This window comes from Fukomys damarensis, unplaced genomic scaffold, assembly GCF_012274545.1.
Source record: "Fukomys damarensis isolate Sample0158 unplaced genomic scaffold, DMR_v1.0_HiC HiC_scaffold_19, whole genome shotgun sequence".
Classification (NCBI taxonomy): domain Eukaryota; kingdom Metazoa; phylum Chordata; class Mammalia; order Rodentia; family Bathyergidae; genus Fukomys; species Fukomys damarensis.
The window spans coordinates 64,764,005-64,786,345 of record NW_022900931.1 but is presented as its reverse complement, the minus strand read 5'-3'; the positions used below and the strand labels follow the sequence as shown (position 1 = coordinate 64,786,345).

At 49.5% G+C, this 22,341-nt stretch overlaps 1 protein-coding gene across 1 annotated transcript in view; it reads right to left on the bottom strand.

Moving 5' to 3' along the window:
- The window catches only part of Trpm4 (transient receptor potential cation channel subfamily M member 4), a 41,540-nt gene that overhangs the window by 11,095 nt on the left and 8,104 nt on the right, over nt 1-22,341 (bottom strand). The window contains exons 10-22 of the mRNA XM_010640888.3: nt 22,147-22,332; nt 19,305-19,434; nt 19,037-19,182; nt 17,891-18,003; nt 17,498-17,581; nt 15,415-15,822; nt 10,646-10,778; nt 10,398-10,572; nt 10,094-10,271; nt 5,400-5,590; nt 5,030-5,162; nt 4,705-4,777; nt 4,514-4,619 (exon numbers count right to left, since the gene is read on the bottom strand). Of these exons, the coding sequence (XP_010639190.1) occupies nt 4,514-4,619; nt 4,705-4,777; nt 5,030-5,162; nt 5,400-5,590; nt 10,094-10,271; nt 10,398-10,572; nt 10,646-10,778; nt 15,415-15,822; nt 17,498-17,581; nt 17,891-18,003; nt 19,037-19,182; nt 19,305-19,434; nt 22,147-22,332 (2,056 nt within the window). The remainder of the gene's footprint in view (nt 1-4,513; nt 4,620-4,704; nt 4,778-5,029; nt 5,163-5,399; nt 5,591-10,093; nt 10,272-10,397; nt 10,573-10,645; nt 10,779-15,414; nt 15,823-17,497; nt 17,582-17,890; nt 18,004-19,036; nt 19,183-19,304; nt 19,435-22,146; nt 22,333-22,341) is intronic.

Genomic DNA, 22,341 nt, shown 5'->3' with positions numbered 1-22,341 from the left:
ATGTAATCTAAGCTGTTCCATCCTCTGCTATGACTTTCTTAAAGAAGCTTAGACCCGCTGGTCCTTGGCGTCCTACAATGATTACGGGCTGACCAAGATGGGCCCCGAAGCCGTGGCTGGACTTCCCGTGTGTGCACATCTACCCTAGAAAGACACAGCCGCACCAGCTTTGCCGTTGGTCTTGACTCGGATCCCCAGCGCTTTGTCTCGGTTAAGATGTGTATAGCATTGGCAAGTGGCTCCAGCCATGAGAGGAGTCAGACAACTCTTTCTAAAAAGGACCAGATAATAAGCATTTGCGGTTTTGCAGGACATATGGTCTCTGTTGCATATTCATCTTCATATATATATATATATATATATATATCCTGAAAAACACGAAAAACTTTCTTAGCTTGTGGGCCACGCAAAAACGGGTCTAGGGCTAGATTTATCCCACAGGCTGTAGTTTGCTGACGCTTGACTTAGGACAAGGTCTAACCCAGAATCGAGTCTGAACCCCCTGCTTGGCCCGGGTCAAGGGGCCAGGCTGTGCAGGGGAAAGAAAGGCGCCTCACTCCCGGAATGGTCAGGAGCAGGGTCCTGCGTTTCCAGATTGGGTCTATAAAGCTCCCCCCAAATCGAAGCCCCTCTGCGACAGTCACATCCAGTGGTCGGTGCGCAGACCAGGAGGGAGTGAGGAAAGTGGCGTCACATGCAGCGCCAGATGCCTGTGGATAGTACGGAAAGGCAGGTCCCACGGGATCCCTTACAAAGCAATCGTCCGCGTTGTGGACGATAGGCTCGGTTGGCTGCTGCCCCCTAGTGGACAGTGCCCGCCTTTACCATAGCCGGGTCAGCCCAGTAATTTAAGGGAATTGTTTCCGGGACTGCGAAGGAGGGTGTGTGTGTATGCGTGTGTGTGTCTGCGTGTGTGTGTTTCTCCAAAGGAGTAGCTGCCACCAAAACAGATGACACCAAGGCCAACCAGCTGTGCCCTTGACTACCATTTACATCTAGCCATTGCCGACCTTAAGTCATTGAGTTGGAGTTGACCCATCCTAAATGCGGATGTGTGGCCAGGAGTCGAGGCCTCCACCCGGCAGGCGCTTCCTTCAAAGCACGGCTTGACGGCCACACTTCCCAGAGGGTGCGCTTGGCTACTGCGCCCGGCAGGTGGCGCTGTGGTACCGGGAAATGGGTTCTGATGATCCCGCAATTTAGAGACCCTTTCTCAAACATAAATGGACCTCAACGCCCCTGGGTTCAACCTCTACAACCGACAGGAAAAAGCTGTCACTTCCTTTCCTCCTGGGATGCCAGTTGTTTCTGATACCCGACACACGCAACAGCCCCTCCCTGGGAGAATCCCAATACTTACGGGGCCCTCGAGGTACGAGCATCTGAGAAACCAGCGTCCACAAACTTTGCATTCAACATCAGATGCCCCAGTGCGTGGTGGTGTACATCTGTCATCCCAGAACTCGGGAGGCTGAAGCAGGAGAATCGCTGCCTGGGCTATATAATGAGTCCAAGACCAGCGTGGACTACATAGCAAGACCCTGCCTCACTCGGCTATGCTGCCCCTCTCACACCCCAGGCTCTGCCCCCCAGTCCTCCTTCCGTGGTCGCCCCTGCACCCATCTGTGGGTCTGGCCCAAACTGGGGTGCAGCAGGGGTGCAGAGCAACAGTGGTGCCCTCTGTGCTGTTTCTAGTCCACCCAATGCTTTTCCTCCCCTCACCGAGGATTGAGCCCAGATCCTTCACACTGAGCTATATGCCCTGTCCTTTTTTATTTTTAATTTTAAGACAGGTCTCACTAAGTTGCTAAATTGCTGAGGCTGAGCTCAAACTTGAGACCCTCCTGCCTCAGCCTTTCAGAGTACACCACCAGCATGCAAAGCTTTATCTCCATTACCAAGGTCCTCCTTGCTGACAGTACTTTTAAAGCCTCTTCCCACTTAGGAGCCTTGTGATTGGGTCTCAGGACTTGCAGCCTCCTTGCCAGGATCTCTCCCCCATCTCCCTGCCCAGGGAGGGCCCCTTTGATCCGCTCCTTTCCATCCTACCTCTGGCCACTCAGCCCACCTCTGGCCACTGTCAGATAGGAGAGTGGAGATCCTTTCTCCTGGCGCCCTCTGCTGGCCCTCAGGTAGTCTTCTCATATCCTGAACCATCCTCTGGTCGGCCTTCCTATTCCAGAAAGCCCTACCTCCGCCGAAGTCACACCCTCTTTGCCAGCACTTGCAGGTCTGCTCTGCGATTTTGCCTCCTTACAAGTCAGCCCTCTGCTGCCTCGTAGACTTTGCCAGAAGCCATGAGACTCCTGGGTCAGAGATGATTGATGTTATTACTCACAGCTGGGCAGGCAGCATGAGGATTGGGAAATCCACTTCCCTTCCGCTGGACCCCACAGGGCTGTAACTCTGTGGGACCTGGGGAGGGTGAGGAGCCCCTGGGCAGAGCTTGATTTAAAGGATTCCTGCTAAATGGACTCCACTCAAACTTGGGTGGAGTCCGGTCACTTGCTAGAGTAGCTCAAAACAACAGCCAAGCAAACGAACCACCCCGGAAAGGCAAATACAACTGCAGTCTCCCTTGTCTAAGTAGGCACCACTGCAGCCCTTCTCCGAACTCTGCTTTCAGACGAGGACACAGAGCAGCACGGAATGAACACATGCTGGTGACTGTCACACCGGTGTCTTCTCAACTTATTTCTTGCTGGTAGAAAAAGAAAGTTGCAGGGACCTTCTCTTGGTCCTTACTGTCCTGTCATCCCTCATCCCATGGGCACTGGGAATTTCCCCAGATGGCAAATGTGTCTCATACCATTATAAACTGTAAGGAGTGGGGTCTAGACCCACAGAACTCATGGTGACGAAGTACTACGGCAAAAACTTCACTTATTCCTAACCACCACATAATCTCACTCTGGTAAATCACAGTAGTAGCATTTGGCCCCATGGAGAGAGGCTCCAAGTCAGTGTCTAAGTCAGGCACTGCGGTGCACACCTGCAATCCCAGCAATGTGGGAGGCTGAGGCAGGAGGGTCTTGAGTTGAGCGCCAGCATGGACAACTTAGCAAGATCCTATTCCAAAAGAAATTAAAAGGGTGGGTAAAAAAAGAGGTGGGAGATGTAGTTCCATGACAGAGCACCCCTGGGTGCCCCAGTACCAACAAAAGAGGGTGTAATCCCTGAGAAATCTGAGCATCTTCTTTCCCACATTACACGGCTATGTTCAGAAACACCTACTACAATGTCAGACACACAGCCCTCTGTGTCTCCAATTCACTGCAATCACCACCATCCTCATTACCATGATCGTTAGCGCCTGGGTGGGTGAGGCTGATTCAGTGTTTCCGGAAGTCTGGGCGTCACACAACACTTGGCAACGTTTCAAAGCTACTGTGAGCCCCGAGAGGCAGCCAGTTGGAAACCTTCCAATTTGGAGGAAGGATGTTTTGGTTTGGATTTGGGGATGTGTTGGCTGTTGGTGGCTTTCTTGCCATTTAACTAATAATTGCTGTCAGTTCAGCTTTGTCATTATCAGTTTAGTTTGCTATGAGTTATTTAGTTAAATTGCATGTGTAATGATGCAACTGCCTCAACTCCATGTGTGCGTGGCCTACAATTTTCCACTAATTAGACTTTTTAAAGACAAATATGCATTTATCCACTCAAATCTGCATCATGTTTGCCTATTGCCAAGCAGATGTACTCAGCACTCACCCACCCACCCCTCTCCAGGAGATAATCTGCCTATTATCAGTGAGCTACTTTTCCCCTGAGAAATAGACTGATGGGGCCCAAGATGGGTTCTCGCCCCCTGAAGTGAGGACCGGCAGAATAACATAGATAAGACACTCAGGATGTGAGTCAGGCAGGACCAGAGGGGCTGGAGGGACAGACACCCAGACATGTGAACCCACCAGGGTCCCAGAGCTCCCACTCTAGCTCCGGCCCCTCCCAGAAGAATGCAGACACCAACCAGTTCCCCAAGGATCAAGCGGCCGAACACTACTTATCTCAAAAGCTTTATTTCCCCAGTGTGGGGAAGCTGGGAATAGGGTCAGTGGTCCCCACAGCCCCAAGGTCCTTCCTGTGTCCCCCACTGGGCCAGCAGTTCAGGTTGCACAGCCTGATCCCCCCAGAGCCAGGCCGATGCTGGAAGAGCCGGCCCTGAGATGGTTGGCTTGGGCGACACTCCCCAAGGTGTCCCCGCTGTGGTCCGGGAGCCTGGGGCCCAGCTCAGGGACAAGGCCATTGGACACACAGGGGGGTCACTTGGGCCTTGTCTCGGAGCAGGATCCTCAGGGCCCCTCCTTGAATACCACCAGCAGCACTCAGTCTGCAGGGAAGAGAAGTCGTCTCACCAGTAGGTGACAGGGAAGAGGAACAATGGGAGACTGGAAATCGGAAATCCGGAGAAAGCAGCACAGAAGGCACAAAGGAGACGAAGAGGGACCAGGGACGACGGAAGTCAGCGGAAGTACTGGTGCGGGAAAGCCACTGCCAAGCCCTATTCACTGACCTTTCGGCCCGGGCCGGGAAGGGGCTGGCGGCCCGCCTGGAGGCAGCACGGCGGAGCGGCTCAGGGCCTCGGCCACCCAGTCCAGGACACGGCTACAGTGCTGGACCTGGGGAGGAGGGACACGGAGGGAGAAGGGAACCCTGCTGCCCCGGCCCCTGCCACAGCCCCCCAGCTGGGCCCCACGTCCTCACCTCCTGCTCCAGCCCTTTCAGACGCCTATCGTACTCGCGGATTTGCCCCAGCTGCTTCAACGCAGTATCCACCCTAAGAAAAGGGACCTTCGGGATGGCAGCCCCGCCCACCCGAGAAGCCCCGCCCACAGGGCTCCGCCCCGCCCCTCCACAAGCCCCGCCTCTACACCCAGCAAGTCACGGATGGCCCTGACTACAGGCCTCGCCCGCTCGGGCCCCGCCCTCCCTCTTGTTGCTGTTTTTTGGTACCAGGGATCGAACTCGGGACCTTGCGCTTCTGATGTATACCACTAAGCTAAAGCCCGTGGATCCCTCCCTCACTCACTTCTGAGACGTGCGCTTCAGCCGCTCAGAGTCGCTGTCCCGCTTGTTCCGCGCGCGGGCCAGCAGGAAGCTCTCTTTATGCACCGACTCCCATGTCAGCAGCATCCGCTCATCTTGCTTGGAGAGGTAGACACCTGGTGGGCGCAGCCAATGAGTCAAGCGCCCCTTCCACCCCGGGTGCGCCTCACTCCAGGCCCAGCACCCTCTTCCAGGCCACCTGCCTCAGAGCGATCTGCAGACCCCGCCCCCGGGCGGTCCTAGATTAGCCCCGCCCCCGCCCCTAACTGGTCACGTCTTCTGGCCACACCCGTCTTTCCAGCCGATTTTACTTCCCGAGCTCCACCCACTGAAGGCCAGGTTTCTGTGCTTACGGAAGTGCTCCGGAGAGGCAAATTTGTTGGACCTTCGGCTCCTGCGCAGGCGCCTCAAGAGGAGTCGCACGTGAGAGATAATGATGAGAGGCGGGGCCAGTGCAGGCCGAGAATGGAACTCCCGGATGAGGCTGTAGCGTTGTGCCTTCCAATAGAGGTCGCTGTTGCCCTGTACTTTGCCAAACGTGTAGCTGCAGAGGTCAGAGGTTAAAGGTCATCCAAAACCAAGGCCAGGAGTTGGGCGGAAATAGGTTAGACCTCAGGTGATATATCTTAGAAGTCCATAGCTGCAGGCAGCTATCAGGGTCAACGAAATCAATTATTACAGGACATGATTAGAAGTGGGGTTAGAAGAGGCGAAGGGTTAGACGTCAAAGGTCAAATTGGGGATGGTATGATGGATTAAAGTAGAGGTTGGAGACAGAATTGGAATCAGGCTCAAGACTCTGAGGGCTGGGGATGTAGCTCAGGCATAGAGCACTTGCCTGGCATAAGTGAATCCCTAGGTTCCTTCCCCACCATCACAGAAATCAGAAATGGAAATGAGGATGTTACTGTTCACATTGTAGAAATAAAAAGGATTATACACTATCAACAATTACAAGAACTGTATGCCAACAAATTAGGTAACCTGGACGAAATGGACACATTCCTGAAAACACATAAATTACACTGACTCCAGAGAAAATAGAAAGTCTCAACAGACCTATCAAGAGTAAAGATACTGAGGGCAAATAAAGACAGTGAATCACCAATCAAAACATCTCCAATAAATAAAAGGCACAGGACCAGATGGCTTCAATAGTGAATTAAACGAAACATTTAAAGAATGAAATCCTTTACAAATTCTTCCCAAAAAATTGAAAAGGAGAGAATATGTCCTAAGTTATTCCACGAGGCCCACATTACCATGATACCAAAGCCAAGTAAAGACATCACAAGGAAAGTATAGGCCAATATCCTTTATAAATACACATATGAACAGCCTCAAAAACCAAACCAAGTCCAGCCCCAGATTAAAAGGATCATATATCATGACCAAGTGGGGTTTACAATAAGAAAGTAATGGCAGTTCAGTATGTGAAAATCAATCAATGTCTTGGGCCTGGTGATGTGTGCCTGTGATCCTAATGAAAAAAAAAAAAACAAAAACAAACCCAAAAGATAGAGATGCTTGACAGAAACTGACAGTCTCAAGGCTTGCCCCTCCTTTTAGGCCTATGAAGGTCACTGTGCTGGAAGGATGCACTACTGGAATAACAGCTGCCTATAATTCCCTATGTTTTTGTTTTTTGTTTTGTTTTCCGGAACCTGGGATGGAACTCAGAATCTTGCGCTTGCACCACTGAGCTAAACCTCCAGCCCCTTCCCTATGTCTTAAAGAGAAACTCTAAAAGCAACATTTGCCTCCATCTACCTACCCCTTGCAAAGTTCTGCTTCTATAAAATTCTGCTTGCTTTTCTTCCCCATCTAAAGAGCGATATAAAAATAAAAACAAACTTAAAATCGAAGCTCAGACTCTGGAAGGTGACTTCCACTGGGCCCACCAGCAAATCAACCTGCCTTTCCCTTCAGTTCTCTAAGTTCCGCTCTTCCTTGGTCTGCCTGCCCTCTCAGTGCCATAACACTAGCCCTCAAGGAAACTGAGGCAGGAAGATCACAAGCTCAAGCCTAGCCTGGACAACTTCGTGACTTAGCAAGACTTTGTGTACAAAAACTTTTTTTTTTTGTACCAGGGATCAAACTCGGGTCCTTATGCTTGCGAGGCAGGCGGCGGAACCACTGAGCTAAATCCCCAGCCCTCCAAAAACAATTTTTAAAGGCCCCAGATTCAGAGCCCTCTAAATTAAAAATTAAAAGGCCCTCTAGTACACACACACACACACACACACAAAAAAAAACCAAAGCAATTCATTTGCAATAGCATTTACAAAAATTAAGCACTAGAAATAAACTTAATGAAGAAAATGGGAGACTTACACAGGAAAATTACAAAATATTGCTGGAATACTCTTTTCAGAGTGTATATTAAATGCTACACAAAGCACTCTCCACATTTAATGCAATCACTACAGAAATCTCAACAATCTTTTCTGCAGACATGGAAAATTCAATTGTTAATTATGATGGACTTCCAGGAGGCCCTGAACAGCCCAACTAGTCTTGAAAAATGACAAAGTTGAAGGGCTTACCCTTCCCAATTTCCAGTATGCTGAAAAGCAACAGTATTTGAAACAGCTTGGTACTGGCATAAGGACAGGCATACAGACTCATGGACTAAAAGTCCTGAAATAAACTCATAAATCAGTGCACATTTTAGAGCAAACTATCTCCTTTTAAAAGATATGCTTAGCTGCATATGGTGGCAAATCCCTGTAATCCCAGCACCCACAGGCTGAGGCAGGAGGATCACCTTGAGTTTGATACCAGCCAGACAATACAGTGATTTCAAGGCCAACCTGAACTGCAGAGTGAGACCCTGACTCAAAAAACAAAACAGGGCTGGGGATTTAGCTCAGTGGTTTTGCCACCTGCCTTGCAAGCACAAGGGCCTGAGTTCAATCCCTAGTACAAAAACAAAACCAAAAAGATAGCTCAAGTCCTAACCCCTACTACCTCAGAATATGACTTTATTTGGAAATAGAGTCTTGGCAGAGTAATTAGGTTAAAAGGAGGTCATTGGGTGCTGGCTGCTGTCATTATAAAATGGGGAGATTTAAACACAGACCTACACAGAGAGATGAAAGCAGAGATTTCAGTGGTGCATCTACAAGCCCGAGACGGCCACCACCCCACCAAGAGCCACGGAGATGGGCACGAAACAGATTCTGCCTTACTTAAGCCCTCAGAAGGAACCAACTCTGCCAACACCGTGATCTTGGGTTTGTATCCAGAATTGTGAGACAGTGCATGCCTGTTATTTAAAGACACGCAGGTGTGGAAACTTTATTACAGCCGCCCTAGGAATTTAAACAACAGCTGACTGATTTTAACAAGAGTGCCAAGTCTGACCAAAGGGCAGGAACAGTCTCTTACGCAAGTTAGCCTGGGATGAATGGATCTCCATACACACAGAGAATGAAATTGGGCCCTCACCTCCCATTCCACACAAAAACTTAACTGAGACAGAAGCACCAACAGCCCCCACTGGAAGAGCTATAACCATAGAACTCTTCGGAAAGAAACAAGCAAATCTTCATGACTTTGGACTGGGCAATAGGCCCTTACATCAGAATTATAAGCAACCAAAGAAAAACAGACAAAGTGGATTTCACCAAAATCAAAAGTTTTTGTGCCTCATTAAGACATTACCAAGAAAAGAGAGACAGCCTACTGAGTGGGAGAAAACGTTTGTGAATCAAATAGACGTTTATAGAATGTATAAGGAACTGTGGCCATCGCAAAAAGACTGACAACCAATTTTACAATGGGGAAAAGGTGAGTATGCTTTTCTCCAAAGAGAAAATAACAGACCAATAAACAGAGGGACAACTGTTCAACACCAGCCATCGTCAAGGAAATGCAAATACAAACCGGAAGAAGACACCACTTTACCAGCGCTAGGCTCATTACGGTTTTTCACAAGTTAAGTAACAAGGACTGGCACAGACGTGGAGAAACAAGAAACCTCATTGTGCTGGTGAGGCTGTAAACTGACACAACTGCTGTGGGAAAGGGTTGGGCAGATCTTCAAAAAGCTAAACATAGAGTCACAAGATAACCCAGCAATGCCACGTCTAGGTACATGGCCCAAAGATATAAAACAGGGACCGGAAGGGTCAGGGATGTAGCTCTGTGGTTCTGCTACCTACCTCGCAGGCTGAAGGTCCTGAGTTCGATCCCTGGTACCAAACAAAAAGCAAAAAAACAACCAACCAACAAAACAAAAACTTGAACTGACGTTTACATGCTGACAGTCCCTGGGGCACGACTCGCAAGAGCCAGAAAGGTGGAAACAATCCATGATTCCATCTCAGATAAATAAGCAATCAACACACACGTCCTGACAGTGGAATATTATTCAGCCATAAAAAGGCATTAAGTTCTGACACGTTGCTATTACATAGCTGTAAGCTTGAAAATGCTGTGCTAAGTGAAAGAAGCCAGACACAAAAGGGCAGATAGTGTACAAACCACAGACAAGGGCATGAAACATCTAGAACAGGTCAATCCAGAGGTGGAAAGCAGATTCAAGATTACCAAGGACTGTCAAGGGAAACACGAATTATTAACAGTGGAAATGACGGGGGTGGAGGGGGTTGCGGAGCACTATGAATGTAATTAATGTCACCGAATTGTACACCTACAAATGGTAAAAAGGGTCAATTTTCTATTATATGTATTTAACCACAATTTAAAAAAATTTTTTTGGCCTTGGCTGAGCGAGATCAGAGTCCAAAGCCCAAGTGAAGAACCAAGCCTGGCCGGATTCGAGGACAAGTCAGTGAGTCTTAGCTTGTTTTTCATTTCGGTTTTGGTTTTTGGAGACAGGGTCTCACTATGTAGCCCAAGCTGGCCTCAAACCAGAAATAATCCTCCTGCCTCAGCCTCCCAGAGCTGGGATTACAAGCGCGCACTGCCACGCCTGGCTGTGGCGTCAGACCGAGTCAGAGCCTGCACCGCTGAGCCCGGCTCGGTAATCTGGCTGGGGTGCAGGGCCAGCTGGTGAGGCGGTCAGAGCGCCGGGCCTCACCTGAACATGGCGATGAGCAGGTTCAGCAGTAGGATGTTGGCCACCAGCAGGAAAACGACGAGGAGCAGCACCACCAGCCAGTTGGCGTAGAGGGAGACGCAGGAGCCCGCCTGGCGCCCCGGAGGCTGAGCCCAGGCGCCCTCCTCGGACGTGCAGTTCGTGGGCGTCATGAGGGCCACTGCGAAAGCAGACCCTCAGGGACCTGAAGGGGACTGCAGGGGCGGGGCGGAGACCCACAGCGGGGACACAGGAGAGTGCGAGGGGGACGGAGACCCGGAGCGAGGACGCAGGTCCCGGGCCCTACCGTCCATGTCCTCCTGGGGGATCTGCCCAAAGATCTGCAGGTAGGGCCGGTAGAAGACACGGCGCAGGATGCTGGGGAGATCACGGTCGCGGGGCCTTAGCAGCCCCTCAGTGGCCACGCCGTAGGCAACCAGCCAGACACCGAGGAAGAAGAGGAAGAAGAAGACGTCCTTCATCTGCAGAGGAGGAGGATGCTGAGCCGGCCCCGCCCCCAGGCCACGCCCCGAGGCCACGCCTCCAGAGACTCACCATCTTGTTCACGATGATGATCTTGGGCCCCAGCTGCTTGTTCACAGTGAAGATGTGCAGCAGCCGCAGTGTGAAGATCATGAAGTCAAGGCACAGCACGGTGTGGCCCAGGTCATACAGACCCGGGGTCAGCCTGGGGTTGGGGGACATGCGACACGGTCACTCGAGGGCCATGGAGGACCTGAGGCCTCCACAGGACAGAACCGGGACCCCTGATTCACATGGGGTCCTGTTACCAGTGTGCACTGGGGCACAGGGCACTGCACACCTAAATGACTACTAAATGAAAGGTTAAGATTAGGAAAAAGCTGTGGCGTCCCTGTATGAATCAAGCTGAAAAGACTGCCAGAAGCAGGCCTGGCGGCCAGTAATGCCAGCTCTCCAGAGGCCGAGGCAGGAGGATCAAGAGTTCAAGGCCAGGGACCAGGGATTTAACTCAGTGGTTCCATCACCTGCCTCACAAGGGTAAGGTCCTGAGTTCGATCCCCCGTACAAAAAAAAAAAAAAAAAAAAAAAAAAAAGTTTAAGGCCAGCCTGGGTTGGAGTGAGACCCTGCCTCAAAAATGCGGGAATAAGGGCCGGGGAAAAAGCTCAGTGCTTCTGGCACCTGCCTTGCAAGCTCAAGGATCCGAGTTTGATCCCCGGTACCACAAAAAACAAACAACAACAACAACAACAACAAAACAAAACTGCTGGAATAGCTGCCCAACCATTAAAAGCAAAATATATACAGATCGTGTGAATTATAATCAGTCTAACAGGAAACAGGATGAAGGGTAAGACACGCAGTTCACAGAAGTGCAAAGGCCAGTGAATACCAGCAACATCCGCAGGAAAATAACAACTACAGTCCTACTTTGTATCACCCTGCACTTAACTTGGGATGGACTGAACCTAGTGTGAAAGGCAAACGTTGAAGTCTTCAGAGGAAAACACAGACTTGCTTTATGAGGTTGGGTAGGACAGGATATCATAGGGGAAAAGTCAAGGCCACCCTGGGCTGCATAGTGAGACGCTGCCTTAAAAAACAGAAAACATGGGCTGGGGATTTAGCTCAGTGGTTCCACTGCCTGCCTCACAAGCCCAACGTCCCAAGTTTGATCTCCAGTGCCAACAAACAAACAACCAGAAAACAGGTGAAGAGGGTGAAGGGAGGGCAGGGGAATGGGGAAAAAATAAGAACCAAGATACATCTTGTAAATGTACAAGATCCCAATGATGAATGTTACTGTATTGTTTATCTTAAATTTATCAATAAACTTAATTTTTAAAAAACAAACAAACAAACAAAAATAACAAGACATAAAATCATAAGTCATGAACATAAAAATACAATAACGAAAAAGTTGATGAGTTTGACTACTTTGAAATATAAAATTCCTGTGCGTGATATGGATATGGAACTGAAAAAGGGAAAACACCCTTTCTTTAGCATTTCTGCCAAAATGCAGAGCCTAATTTTGTTCACAAGGGAACATAGATCAAACCCACATCAAAAGCACCCTTTCCAGCCACCACCGGGCCCTCAACAGGGTGGAGCTCACAACTGCAAAGCAGAGAGGACCTCAGTAGAAAGGCCCTGGTTAGCTCCAGGGCCGGGAAGGGTGTCAGTGGGAGAGCTGGTAGGGTTTGGGTGTGGTTTCTGAGTACAGATCATGTCTGTTGTCAACATCGGAAAGGCCTGCTTTAAAAAGGTCTGGAGAACTCTTTGGGCTGTTTCTGCAATTTTAAGTCTCAGATTTTTTTCAATATAAAAAAATTAAAAATAGAAGAATATTTAAGATAGCATACAAAATGAAAAGTCAAATGCTCAGGCACGGTGGCACACATCTGTAACCCCAGCACTCAAGACACTGAGCTAGGAGAATCTCCGTGAGTTCGTGTCCGCTGTGGCTTCATAGTGAGCTCAAGGCTGGCTTTGAATACATAGCAAGGCCTTGTCTCAGGAAAAAAAAAAAAAAGACAAGCTGCAAGTTGCAAGAAGATAGCTAAAAGAACAAAACTAGGGGAAAAAATGAGAACTAAGACTTGTCATGTAAAGGTACAAGATCCCAATAATGAATGTGACTGTACTGTGTACCTAACATGTACCAATAAACTCAATGAGGAAAAAAGATAAAAATAAGAACAAAAGTACTAGGGTGGGTGATCTGTGAACTCCCATACAAAACTGGAAAGAGAGGATAAAATATGAAGATTATTGACACAGTGCCCCACATGGTCATTAAGCTTACAAAAAGATGCCCAACTTACCTAGAGGGGTCATGTGAACTAAAAGGAGAGAAAATCACCTTCATGCAACAGATGGACAAAAATTGTGAAAGCCAAGTTGAGAGCTAGAAAATGTTATAGATGGACAGTTGTAGGAATTACTACTGCCTCGAGGGGGCACTATTGTGCCCTAGTGGTGCTTGTGTGCTTGGGCAAAGCTACCTAACAGGAAATCCAGGTCAATAATGTATGTGCAGCAGGCATGCACATGCCTGTAATCCCAGCACTCGGGAGGCTGAGGCAGGAGGATCGCTGTCAGTTCAAGACCAGCCTGGGCTTCATAGTGAGTTCCAGGTCAGTCTCAACTATATAGTGAGACCCTGTCTCAAAAACAACAACAACAACAAAAATAATAATAATAAAGTATGTGCCCTTTGATTCACCTACTTTCATCTGGGATGAAAACTTTTATTGTTTTGGAATTATAGCAATAGAAATAATCTAAATGTCCATCTAGAGAGGACTGGCAAAATAAAGTGATGCAGCCAGGAATAGTGTCACCTGCCTGTGATCCCAGCAGTAGGGAGACTGAGGCAGGAGGATCACTGCAAGTTCAAGGCCAGCCTGGACTTCATAGCAAGACCCTGTCTCAAAATTAATTAATAAAGTGATTCATCCATTTGCCTGGGGAAGTAAGTGGACACCTCTTCCTAGAGCTGAGTGCTTCTCATTTTTGCCAAGCAGTGATTCTTCTGCCATCTGGAAAGAGGTGGAGTTGATAAAATAGCCAAAGTAGGCCTGGCATCCCTACAGCAGGACAGGAGAGGCCTTGTCCTTTCATCTCGGAAGACACTTTGTACAAAATAAATGAGGGGTGGCATTAGTGTGCTGCTTGGTCTGGATAAACAACTGTGTCAGGTGACTTCGTATCACTGTGACCCTGCACAGTGGAAGCTGTTTCCCAGACCAGCTGACAGAGCTTGAACAGGGTCATTGCTGTCTCCCAAGGATTTTGCTTTTTTTTTTTCCTTTGTAGTACTGAAGATGGAACCCAGAACCTTATGCATGCTCTACCACTAAGGTGAATCTCCAACCCTTTTTATTTTTATCTTGAGACAGGTCTCGTTAAATTGTCTAGGCTGACCTCCAACTTGGGATCTGCCTGCCTCAGCCTCCTAAGTAACAGGGATTACAGGTGTGCACCATTGCAACTGCCACAGGGAGGAAGATAAATGGAAGGGAGGGAGGGAGGGACGGAGAAGGAGACTTATTGGCAGAAGAAACAAAGCAGTTACTCTCTGACTGTAACTTCATACTATCTTGAGTAGAAAATGAAAGAAACCTTGTTGAAGAAACAGGATGATTTTTCTCTCTTGAGCTTCAGAACTTTTGTCTCATTGCCTTATAAAAAGAACAGCTTCTTTCATTAAATTCTGGCAAAAAGCAATCTTTTTGCAACTGATCCTTAGCCAAGGATCTAATCCTGATGGTTCTAATCCTGTCCTCTGAAATCTGATGGGGCATTTTCAGAGAGTAAGATACATTTCCAAATACTGACGGTGAAAGAACTTCAGGATACGCTGTCGAGAAAAAGGAAAAGTGGCCAGAAAAATACATATCACATCATTTACATACAAACAATCTGTCCAGGAAATGAACAGAAAAAGAGCCGACAGGGTGTTCCCCAAACTGTCAATAGAAGGACCTCTGAGAAAGGCAGGGTGTTTTCGACCCCTGAGGAAAACCTTCAGTTTCTGATCTGTCCTTTATTTTTAAAAAATCTTGTTCAATGAGGACATATTTCTCCTTTTTAAATTTTTTGCTTTTATTTTTATTTTTAATTTATTTGGGGGGGATAAGAGACTATATTTAAAAGATGGTTAGGGCCAGGGATTTAGCTCAGTGGCACCACTCCTGCCTTGCAATTGCAAGGTCCTGAGTTCGCTCCCCAGTACCAGAAAAAAAAAAAAAGACGGTTTAAGGGCCAGATGTAGTGGCATATGCTTATAATCCCAGCACTTGGGAGGCTGAGGCAAGAGGATTGCCATGAGCTGGAGGCCGCCTTGGGCTACCTAGTGAGTAGCCTGAACTACACAGACCATCTCAAAAAAAAGAGAAAGAAAACCCAGACACAAATAAATAAAGAAAGAAATAAATCTGTGGGCCTGGTTTAAACTGCTGAAAGGATGAGACAGATGTCACGTGAGGAATTTACAATCACATGTGAGGGGGGTACTGGGAGAAGCCATGGTCAGCGCACCATTTAGGGGGATCTCGACCAGAGTCTGGAAGGACAAGGACCCTCTCAAATGTGGGGACAGCTGGCTGAAGTCTAAAGGAAGCATCAGAGTTGGCCTGGCCATTCCTGGGCAGCAATGATCCTAGACTCTGCAAGAGGCTGAGGCAGGAGGATCACAGATTTGAGCCCAGCCAGGGCAACTTAGAGAGACTGTGATGCAAAATAAAAAAATACTTAGGGACAAGGGATATAGCACATGCAAAGGCCCTGGGTTCCGTGCCCTGGAGAGACGCCTAAGCCTGGGTCTGGGCCCACTCACCGGCAGCCCACACCCAGCAGGAAGCAGGTGAGGGCCAGCAGGTCGCACTGGTTCCAGGTGTCGGCCACGTAGAGTTGAAGGCGGTGGCGTAACGGGACGTGCCCGGGCCGGGGACCTCCGCTGACCAGACTCCCCCAGCCTCCACCCAGGCCCTGGCGCAGCTCCTCGCACAGCAGAGTGAAGGCCCAGAAGTACAGCAGCAGCTCCCAGAGCCGCGGCGCCCCCGGCTGGAAGTCGAGCAGCAGTACACGCGCAAAGAGCAGCAGGAAGAGCAGGTAGCTGACCACGTTGCCCACGAAGGCGGTCACTGGCGACCCCCAGAAGTGAGTCCAGCGGCACAGGCAGCGGCGCCCTGAGCAGCGGCCACCTCGGCCCCGCGGCTGTACCTTCCCCGGGGAGTCGCTAGGTCTGTGGGGAGAAGGGAGGAGGAGGCGGTTTCAGTCCCGAGCCCTGACCCGCACCTGGAGCACCTCTCCCCACCCCAGCTGTGAGACGGGGTCTCACTAAATCGCCCAGGCTGGCCTCAACCTTGCAGTCCTCCTGCCTCAGCCTCCACGGATGTAGGAACCACCATCCCTGGCTGCCTGCAGCCTTGACCCTTATTATCTAACCTCTGACCTCTGAAAATTCCTGCATTGAGTTGCTGATTTTCTCGCTCTGGCTTTCCCCGCCCTTTTGAACTCTGATTTCTGACTCTTGTCTGGCTTTCGATTCCAAATCCCTCTTTTTTCCTTTCAGAACCTCTGACTTGAGCCATCTGCTGACTGGACCCCAAGATGACCTGTGACCTCCAGGTTCCACATCCCTGTCCCTGAAGATTAACTTCTGGCCGGCAGATTCCAGTCTGAGCTTATCCGGCCCAGGCTGCTCACATAACTTCCTTCCCCGTGTTTAATCGATGACCACACAACCAAAATTGCCTTCTGAATTCTGGCCTGGAAAATCTGCTCAAATCTCTGACCCTTCTCCATTGGGTGCTGGTCCTCTGTCCTGATTTCTTCCTCTTACATCTGACCTTAAATCTGAAACACCCAAATGAATGGGAGTACTTAGTATTAATCAATTCAAAACTAACAGGAAGGCCAAAAATAAAAATAAAAAAATAAACTTGCTTTGTAGCCCAAACATTTCTCTTGATTTTGTCTTTTTTTAGTACCGGTGATCTAACTCAGGACCTTGTGCTTTTGAGGCAGGCAGTGACACCACTGAGCTAAATCCCTGACTCCAGTTTTGTCCTCTATCTTGTTTTTGTTTTTTTCCAGTATGGGGCATCAAACTCATGACCTTGTGCTTGCCAGGCAGGTGTGGCACCGCTGAAAGACATCCCTTCACTTCTACCTTGAATGTTCGGTATTTTTTTGTATGTACACTGTCTCAAATAGCAACATAAGCAAATTTATTAATTAAAAAAACAATATATGCATATATAGTCATGTGCCACTTACCGAAAGGGACACACTCTGAGAAATGCGTCATTAGGCAATTTTGTCATTGCACAAGCGCCACACAAATTAAGGTGGCTTTTTTTTTTTGGTGGTGGTGGTGGTGCTAAGGACAGAACTCAGGACCTCACACGTGCCAGGCAGGTGCTCTACTATTGAGCTGCACCCTGCCTCATAAGCCTGATTTTTTTATGTGGGCAAAGTCTGAGACAGGATCTCACTATGTAATTTAGGCTGGCCTTAAATTCACAGTGACTCTCCTGCCTCAGCCTCCTGAGTGCTTGGATTACAGGCATGTGCCATGATACCTAGTTTATAACCTTGATTTTTAGAAAACCTTCATGACTACCACAAGATACTGTAAGAGCTGTAAGAGCAACAGCTCAGGGGTCAGGAAAAAAAATCCAAGGAAAAGCCCTAAATAAACCATTTCCACCTGACCGCCCTTGCTACAGACAACCAAAAGCACATACAGTCTGAGGCACAGGGTTTCTAGTGACCTCCTTGGTGGCAGAGGCAAATCTCAAGCCAGGCCAGGAGCTTGGCCTTGAGCCCAGTGGCTCCAAGGATGTGGAGGCCACACACGTCCCGAAACTGCCCCGGACACCCCCACCTCACACAGTGCTGGGGCTGTCACTCACCCAAGGGGACCCTCCCCATTAACGTGTATGTCCATGTCAACGTCAGGGCTCCTCTGATGCTGTGTGGACTCCTCTTCTGGTTTCCTGGCATGGAGAAGTAAGAATCAGACAGGGGTTTCCAGACAGACTCAGAGTTCTTTACCCAAAGACACTGCACAGAGACAGAAAGGTGGCTCCCAAAGTCACACCAGAGGGAACTTCTCCTAGGACCGTGGCCAGAAAAGCAGAGGAGCTGCCCCTAGAGACACCCGGGGAGCACCCCAAAAGCTCACCTTCCAGAAGGTTCCATCCAGGGGAGGGACAGAGAGGCCCTCTGTCAGGGGAGGGGTGCACCAGGCAGGCCCAGCAAGGAAGGTGAGCGGAAGTGAGCTGGAAGAGTAACTGGGCACTGACCTGAAGGCGATGAGGTTGGTGTAGATCAGTGGGGGGCAGAAGAAGGCGAGAACCAGGGCCCAGGTGGGGGTGGCGCTGTCCATCTCCCCCCACCACTTCTGCGTCAGCAGCGACTGCGGGGCGTGGGGAACATCAGGAGCCTGAGTCCCCCCCAGCCTCCCACTAAACCCCTGCTGGAGGCCTGGGCCACGGCTCCAGGGCACAGAGCAAGCGCCAGCGTAGGGGCCACGGCTGTGAGAGGTTGAGGGACGGTGGTCAGAGGCAGACAACTTATGGACATCATGAGCCAGATATTAGGCTGAGCCCTTTCCAGACTCTCTCACCTCACCCCGGCCACCCCCGAAGAGGGTGGTGCTAGTACTTTCTCCTCTTCACATCCAAGGCAGAGATGTTGAAGAAATGACTCAAGGAAATCAGTAAGTAGTAGGGTTTCCACTAGTTTCTCCACCGTGCAGAGCAAGTGGCTCTGGGTAATTACTGAAATCCCAGCCAAATCATCCTAATAGGTGAGGACGGGACTTCCTGTTTGTGTAAACAAGACTTCCTGCTGGGGGCACAGAACCTTCCGTGTGGAGGGTGGGAACTTCTGTGCTCTGGTCAGATTTAAATGAAGGCTATTGAGGGCCAGGCCACGACATGCCTGTAATCCCAGCACTCGGAAGGCTGAGGTGGGACGATCGCCATGAGTCCAAAGCCAGCCTGAACTACAGGATGAGTGTATCTCAGAAAATAAGTGAGGGCTACTGAGAAAATTTACAAAATGTCCAACTGTCAGGATGGAAGAGAATTTGGGGCAAGCAGTACCACCCTTGGAAAAGAATTTCCTATAGGAAGGGTGGGATTTCCTAAACAAAAGTTTGCCCACGTTCAAAGCACTAGGTTAGTATTTGCGAGGTCATTCTAATCACTGAGAATCAGAACTAGGGACCTCGTAAGTATAAAGGACTTCCTGTAGATGAAGCAGGGCTTCCTCGGGCCCCATAACTGCAGCTGAGATGGGACTTCCTCTGAGAAGGACTTCTCTAACTGAGAGGCAGGCCCGCCTACTGGAAGCAACAGAGCCAGGCTGGCCCAGGAGTGTGGCCTTCAGGGGCTGCTCCCAGTGAAAGGGGCTCATCCACAGAGTCCTCAGAGTCAGATGCTCACCTGGACCCCATCCTGGGCAAAGAAGGCTCGAGCATCAGCCTGCATGGCAAGCTGCAGACAGGTGGCATTGCCCCAGAGCGGGCAGCGACGGAGGAGGAGGCGGAAGGCCCGTTCCTCGCTGCTGCGGTAGCACTCTCCGAAGAGGTCTGGGGACAAGGGGCTCAGTGGGGGGAGGGAAGGAGCAGACAGGGGTGTGGGGAGGGTGGGGGACACACATCCCCCTCCCACGGCTGCCCAGGCTCTGGTCCCAGCCGTGGTGCCCACGCACCGACACCCATGCTCTCAAACTTGGCCGCCAGCTCTTTCCGCCGGGCCACCTCCTCAGCCTCAGTTTCCAGGCGGGCCATCACTCGGAGCAGCAAACAGGCCCCAAGAGCAGAGGACACAGCGTTGGAGCCCTAGGGAGACAGACAGTGGATGGGGTCAGAGTCTGGGGCGGGGGGCAGAAATTAACTGGGGTCACCAGAGGCCTTCACTGAGACCAACACTCAATGGTCCCACTGAGGGGAGGTCCAGAGAGCTGTCACACTCGGCAGACAGAGGAGGTTGGGTGAATGGAGAGTTATTTTTTCACAGGTAGAGAGTTCAGTTTGGAAAGTTCTGCAAATAAACAGCAGCAGTGTTTGTACAACAATGTGAATGCTGCAAAAGATGTACACTTAAAAATTGTTTAAATGGTCATTTTCTTTTTTTGTTGGGAGACAGGCTCTCACTAAATTGTCCAGGATAGACTTGAATTCTTTTTTTTCCGCTGGTACCAGGGATTGAACGTAGGACCTTGCACTTGCCAGGCAGGCACGGTGCCACGGAGCTACATCCCCATCCCTTGGACTTGAACCTGATTCTCCTTCCTCAGCCTTCTGGGTGCTGGAATTGCAGGTGTGCACCACTACAACTGGCTTAAAATGGTAAAGTTTATGTTATGTATATTTTACAATTGGGAGGGCAGTTTGAGGCAGGGTCTCACTATGCACTTGAGACTGACCTGGAACTCACCGTGTAGCCCAGGCTGGTCTCGAACTCACAGCGATCCTCCTGCCTCAGCCTCCCAAGTGCTGGGATTACAGGCGTGCGCCACCACACCCCGCAATTTTACAATTTTTTGAAAACAGAACATTTGTTGACAAGAACATAGAGAAGATGAAACTGCTTTATATTGCTGGTGAGAATGTAAACCCCAGCAGTCATTGTGGAAGAGTATGGCGGTTCCTCAAAAACATCAAACACAAAGTGTCTTAGTTACTTTTCTCCTTGCTGAAACAAAATACTCGACACCCAAAGTTAAAGGAGGAAAGGTTTATTTAGCTCACAGCTTGGAGAGGTTTCAGGCCATAACTGGCTGAGACTCCAAGGCAGGGTGGCATAGCAAGAGGACCGCAAAGAAACAGTTCATGGCCAGCAGAAGGAAGCACAGCAAAGCAAGGGAGAGGCCTTAGCAGCTTTTTCCTGCCCCGTTTATACTCTATCTAGGCTACAGGGACTAGAGCAGTACCAAACCAATCAGTAGACTGATTTAGAAATCGCTCATACTTAATCCTCGCACCCTTAATCACTCACACACTCTTGATTCAGCCACCTCTGAAAAAGCCCCACCTATGACTTCTTGAGGCTTTCGGGGTGACATCTAGACACAAGCTCTAACACAAGGTTACTGTATGACCCAGCAAATCCACTTCTAGATAAATGGCTAAAGGAGTGTTGAAACAAACCTGTACGTGAATATTCACACCAGCCTTATTCACAATGGCCAAAAAGCAGAACAACTCAAATGAATGCCTGGAAGGTAAAATGGGATCTGTTCGTACGATGGAATATTATTTGGCCACGAAAAGGAATGGAGCACTGCTAGCTGCTATAGTATGGATGAACTCCAAAAACATGCTGAGGAAAGAAACCAGTCACCAAAGGCCGCAGCGCATATGGTTGTATTTAGATGGAATCTCTGAAACAGGCAACGCATAGAGACAGGAAACAGATTAGCGGCCACTAGAGGGCGGGGAGATCGGAATGTGGACTGACTGCTTGGGGAGTAAAAGGTTTCGGGTTCCAGTGGTTTCACGTTCTGGAAGTAGGCAGTGTGATGATTAATAACAGTGAATGTACTAAATGCTCCTCAATTGTAAACTTCAAAATGGGTTGCGTGGGGAAGCCAGGCGTGATGCTGCTTGCCTGTGGCCCCAGCTACGAGGAAGGCAGAGGCAGGATCACAAGTTGGAGCCCAGCCTAGGCAACTTAGAAAGATCTTGTCTCAAAATATAAAAAGGGGGCTGGGGATTTAGCTCAGTGGTGCCACTGCCTGCCTCGCAAGTGCAAGGACCCAAGTTCAAATCCCGGTACAAAAAAAAGAAAAAAAAAAGATAGATAGATAGATAGATATACATATAGGTAGATATAGATATAGAGAGAGGGCTGGAGATGTAGCTCAGAGGCCCTGGGTTTAATTCCCAGTTCAAAAAAAGTGTAAGTGGTCAATCTTATATGAATATTTATCTAAATTTTTAAAAATCTCAATTTAAAACAATTTGAACCTATGACCTGATGTGTTGAAACAGCCCATGGTCTTTGTTTATTGTTTTGCTTTGTTTTGTTTTTGAGACAAGGTCGTCCTCGGTAATTCAGGCTGGCCTCAAACTCACAGGGTCCTCCTGCCTCAGCCTCCCAAGTGCTGAGATTATAGGTAGGTTCTAGGGGATAAAAGCAACTGCGTTTTGGATCCCATTAGAATCCCATGATTTCCCTGCTCTTGTCTCAGCTTCTCAGACTTCTCCCATGTGCTACACCTGCCCCTGCGAGTGGGACTATGTGGAAATGACTTCCTATGAGCTGCAGGGTCAGGTCCAACCTGCCTCTCTAAACCACTGCAAAGGAGCTGGATCTGTACGACCACAGGCAGATGCCCGATATATAGCACTGTACATTGTTCATGGAAAAATCTGCTTATGAAAAATGCATGCCATAGGGAACAGAAAAATGACACCGTCGGTGTCAAATATCACACACTGAAGACGAGTGTGGCCCGGATTGTCAGAGGTCAGGGCACCGTGCAGAGGCCCCTGGTGTCCCTTGGGCCGCCCTCAGGAGAAGGATCCGAGGCGGGCGTCGGCACTCACCATCTCCCAGAAGTACATGGCCATCTGGGCTCTGTTGAGCAGCAGCGCCCAGAAGAGCAGGTCGCTCCAGGGCGCGTGTCCCAAACTGGCTTCCAGCGCGGGTTCCGAGATGGCCCAATCAGAAAGCAGAAAAACCTGCAGGCGCGGGAGGCGTGGCTGGGGCTGGCCATTTCCGGCCGGGGGTGGGGTCCCGCC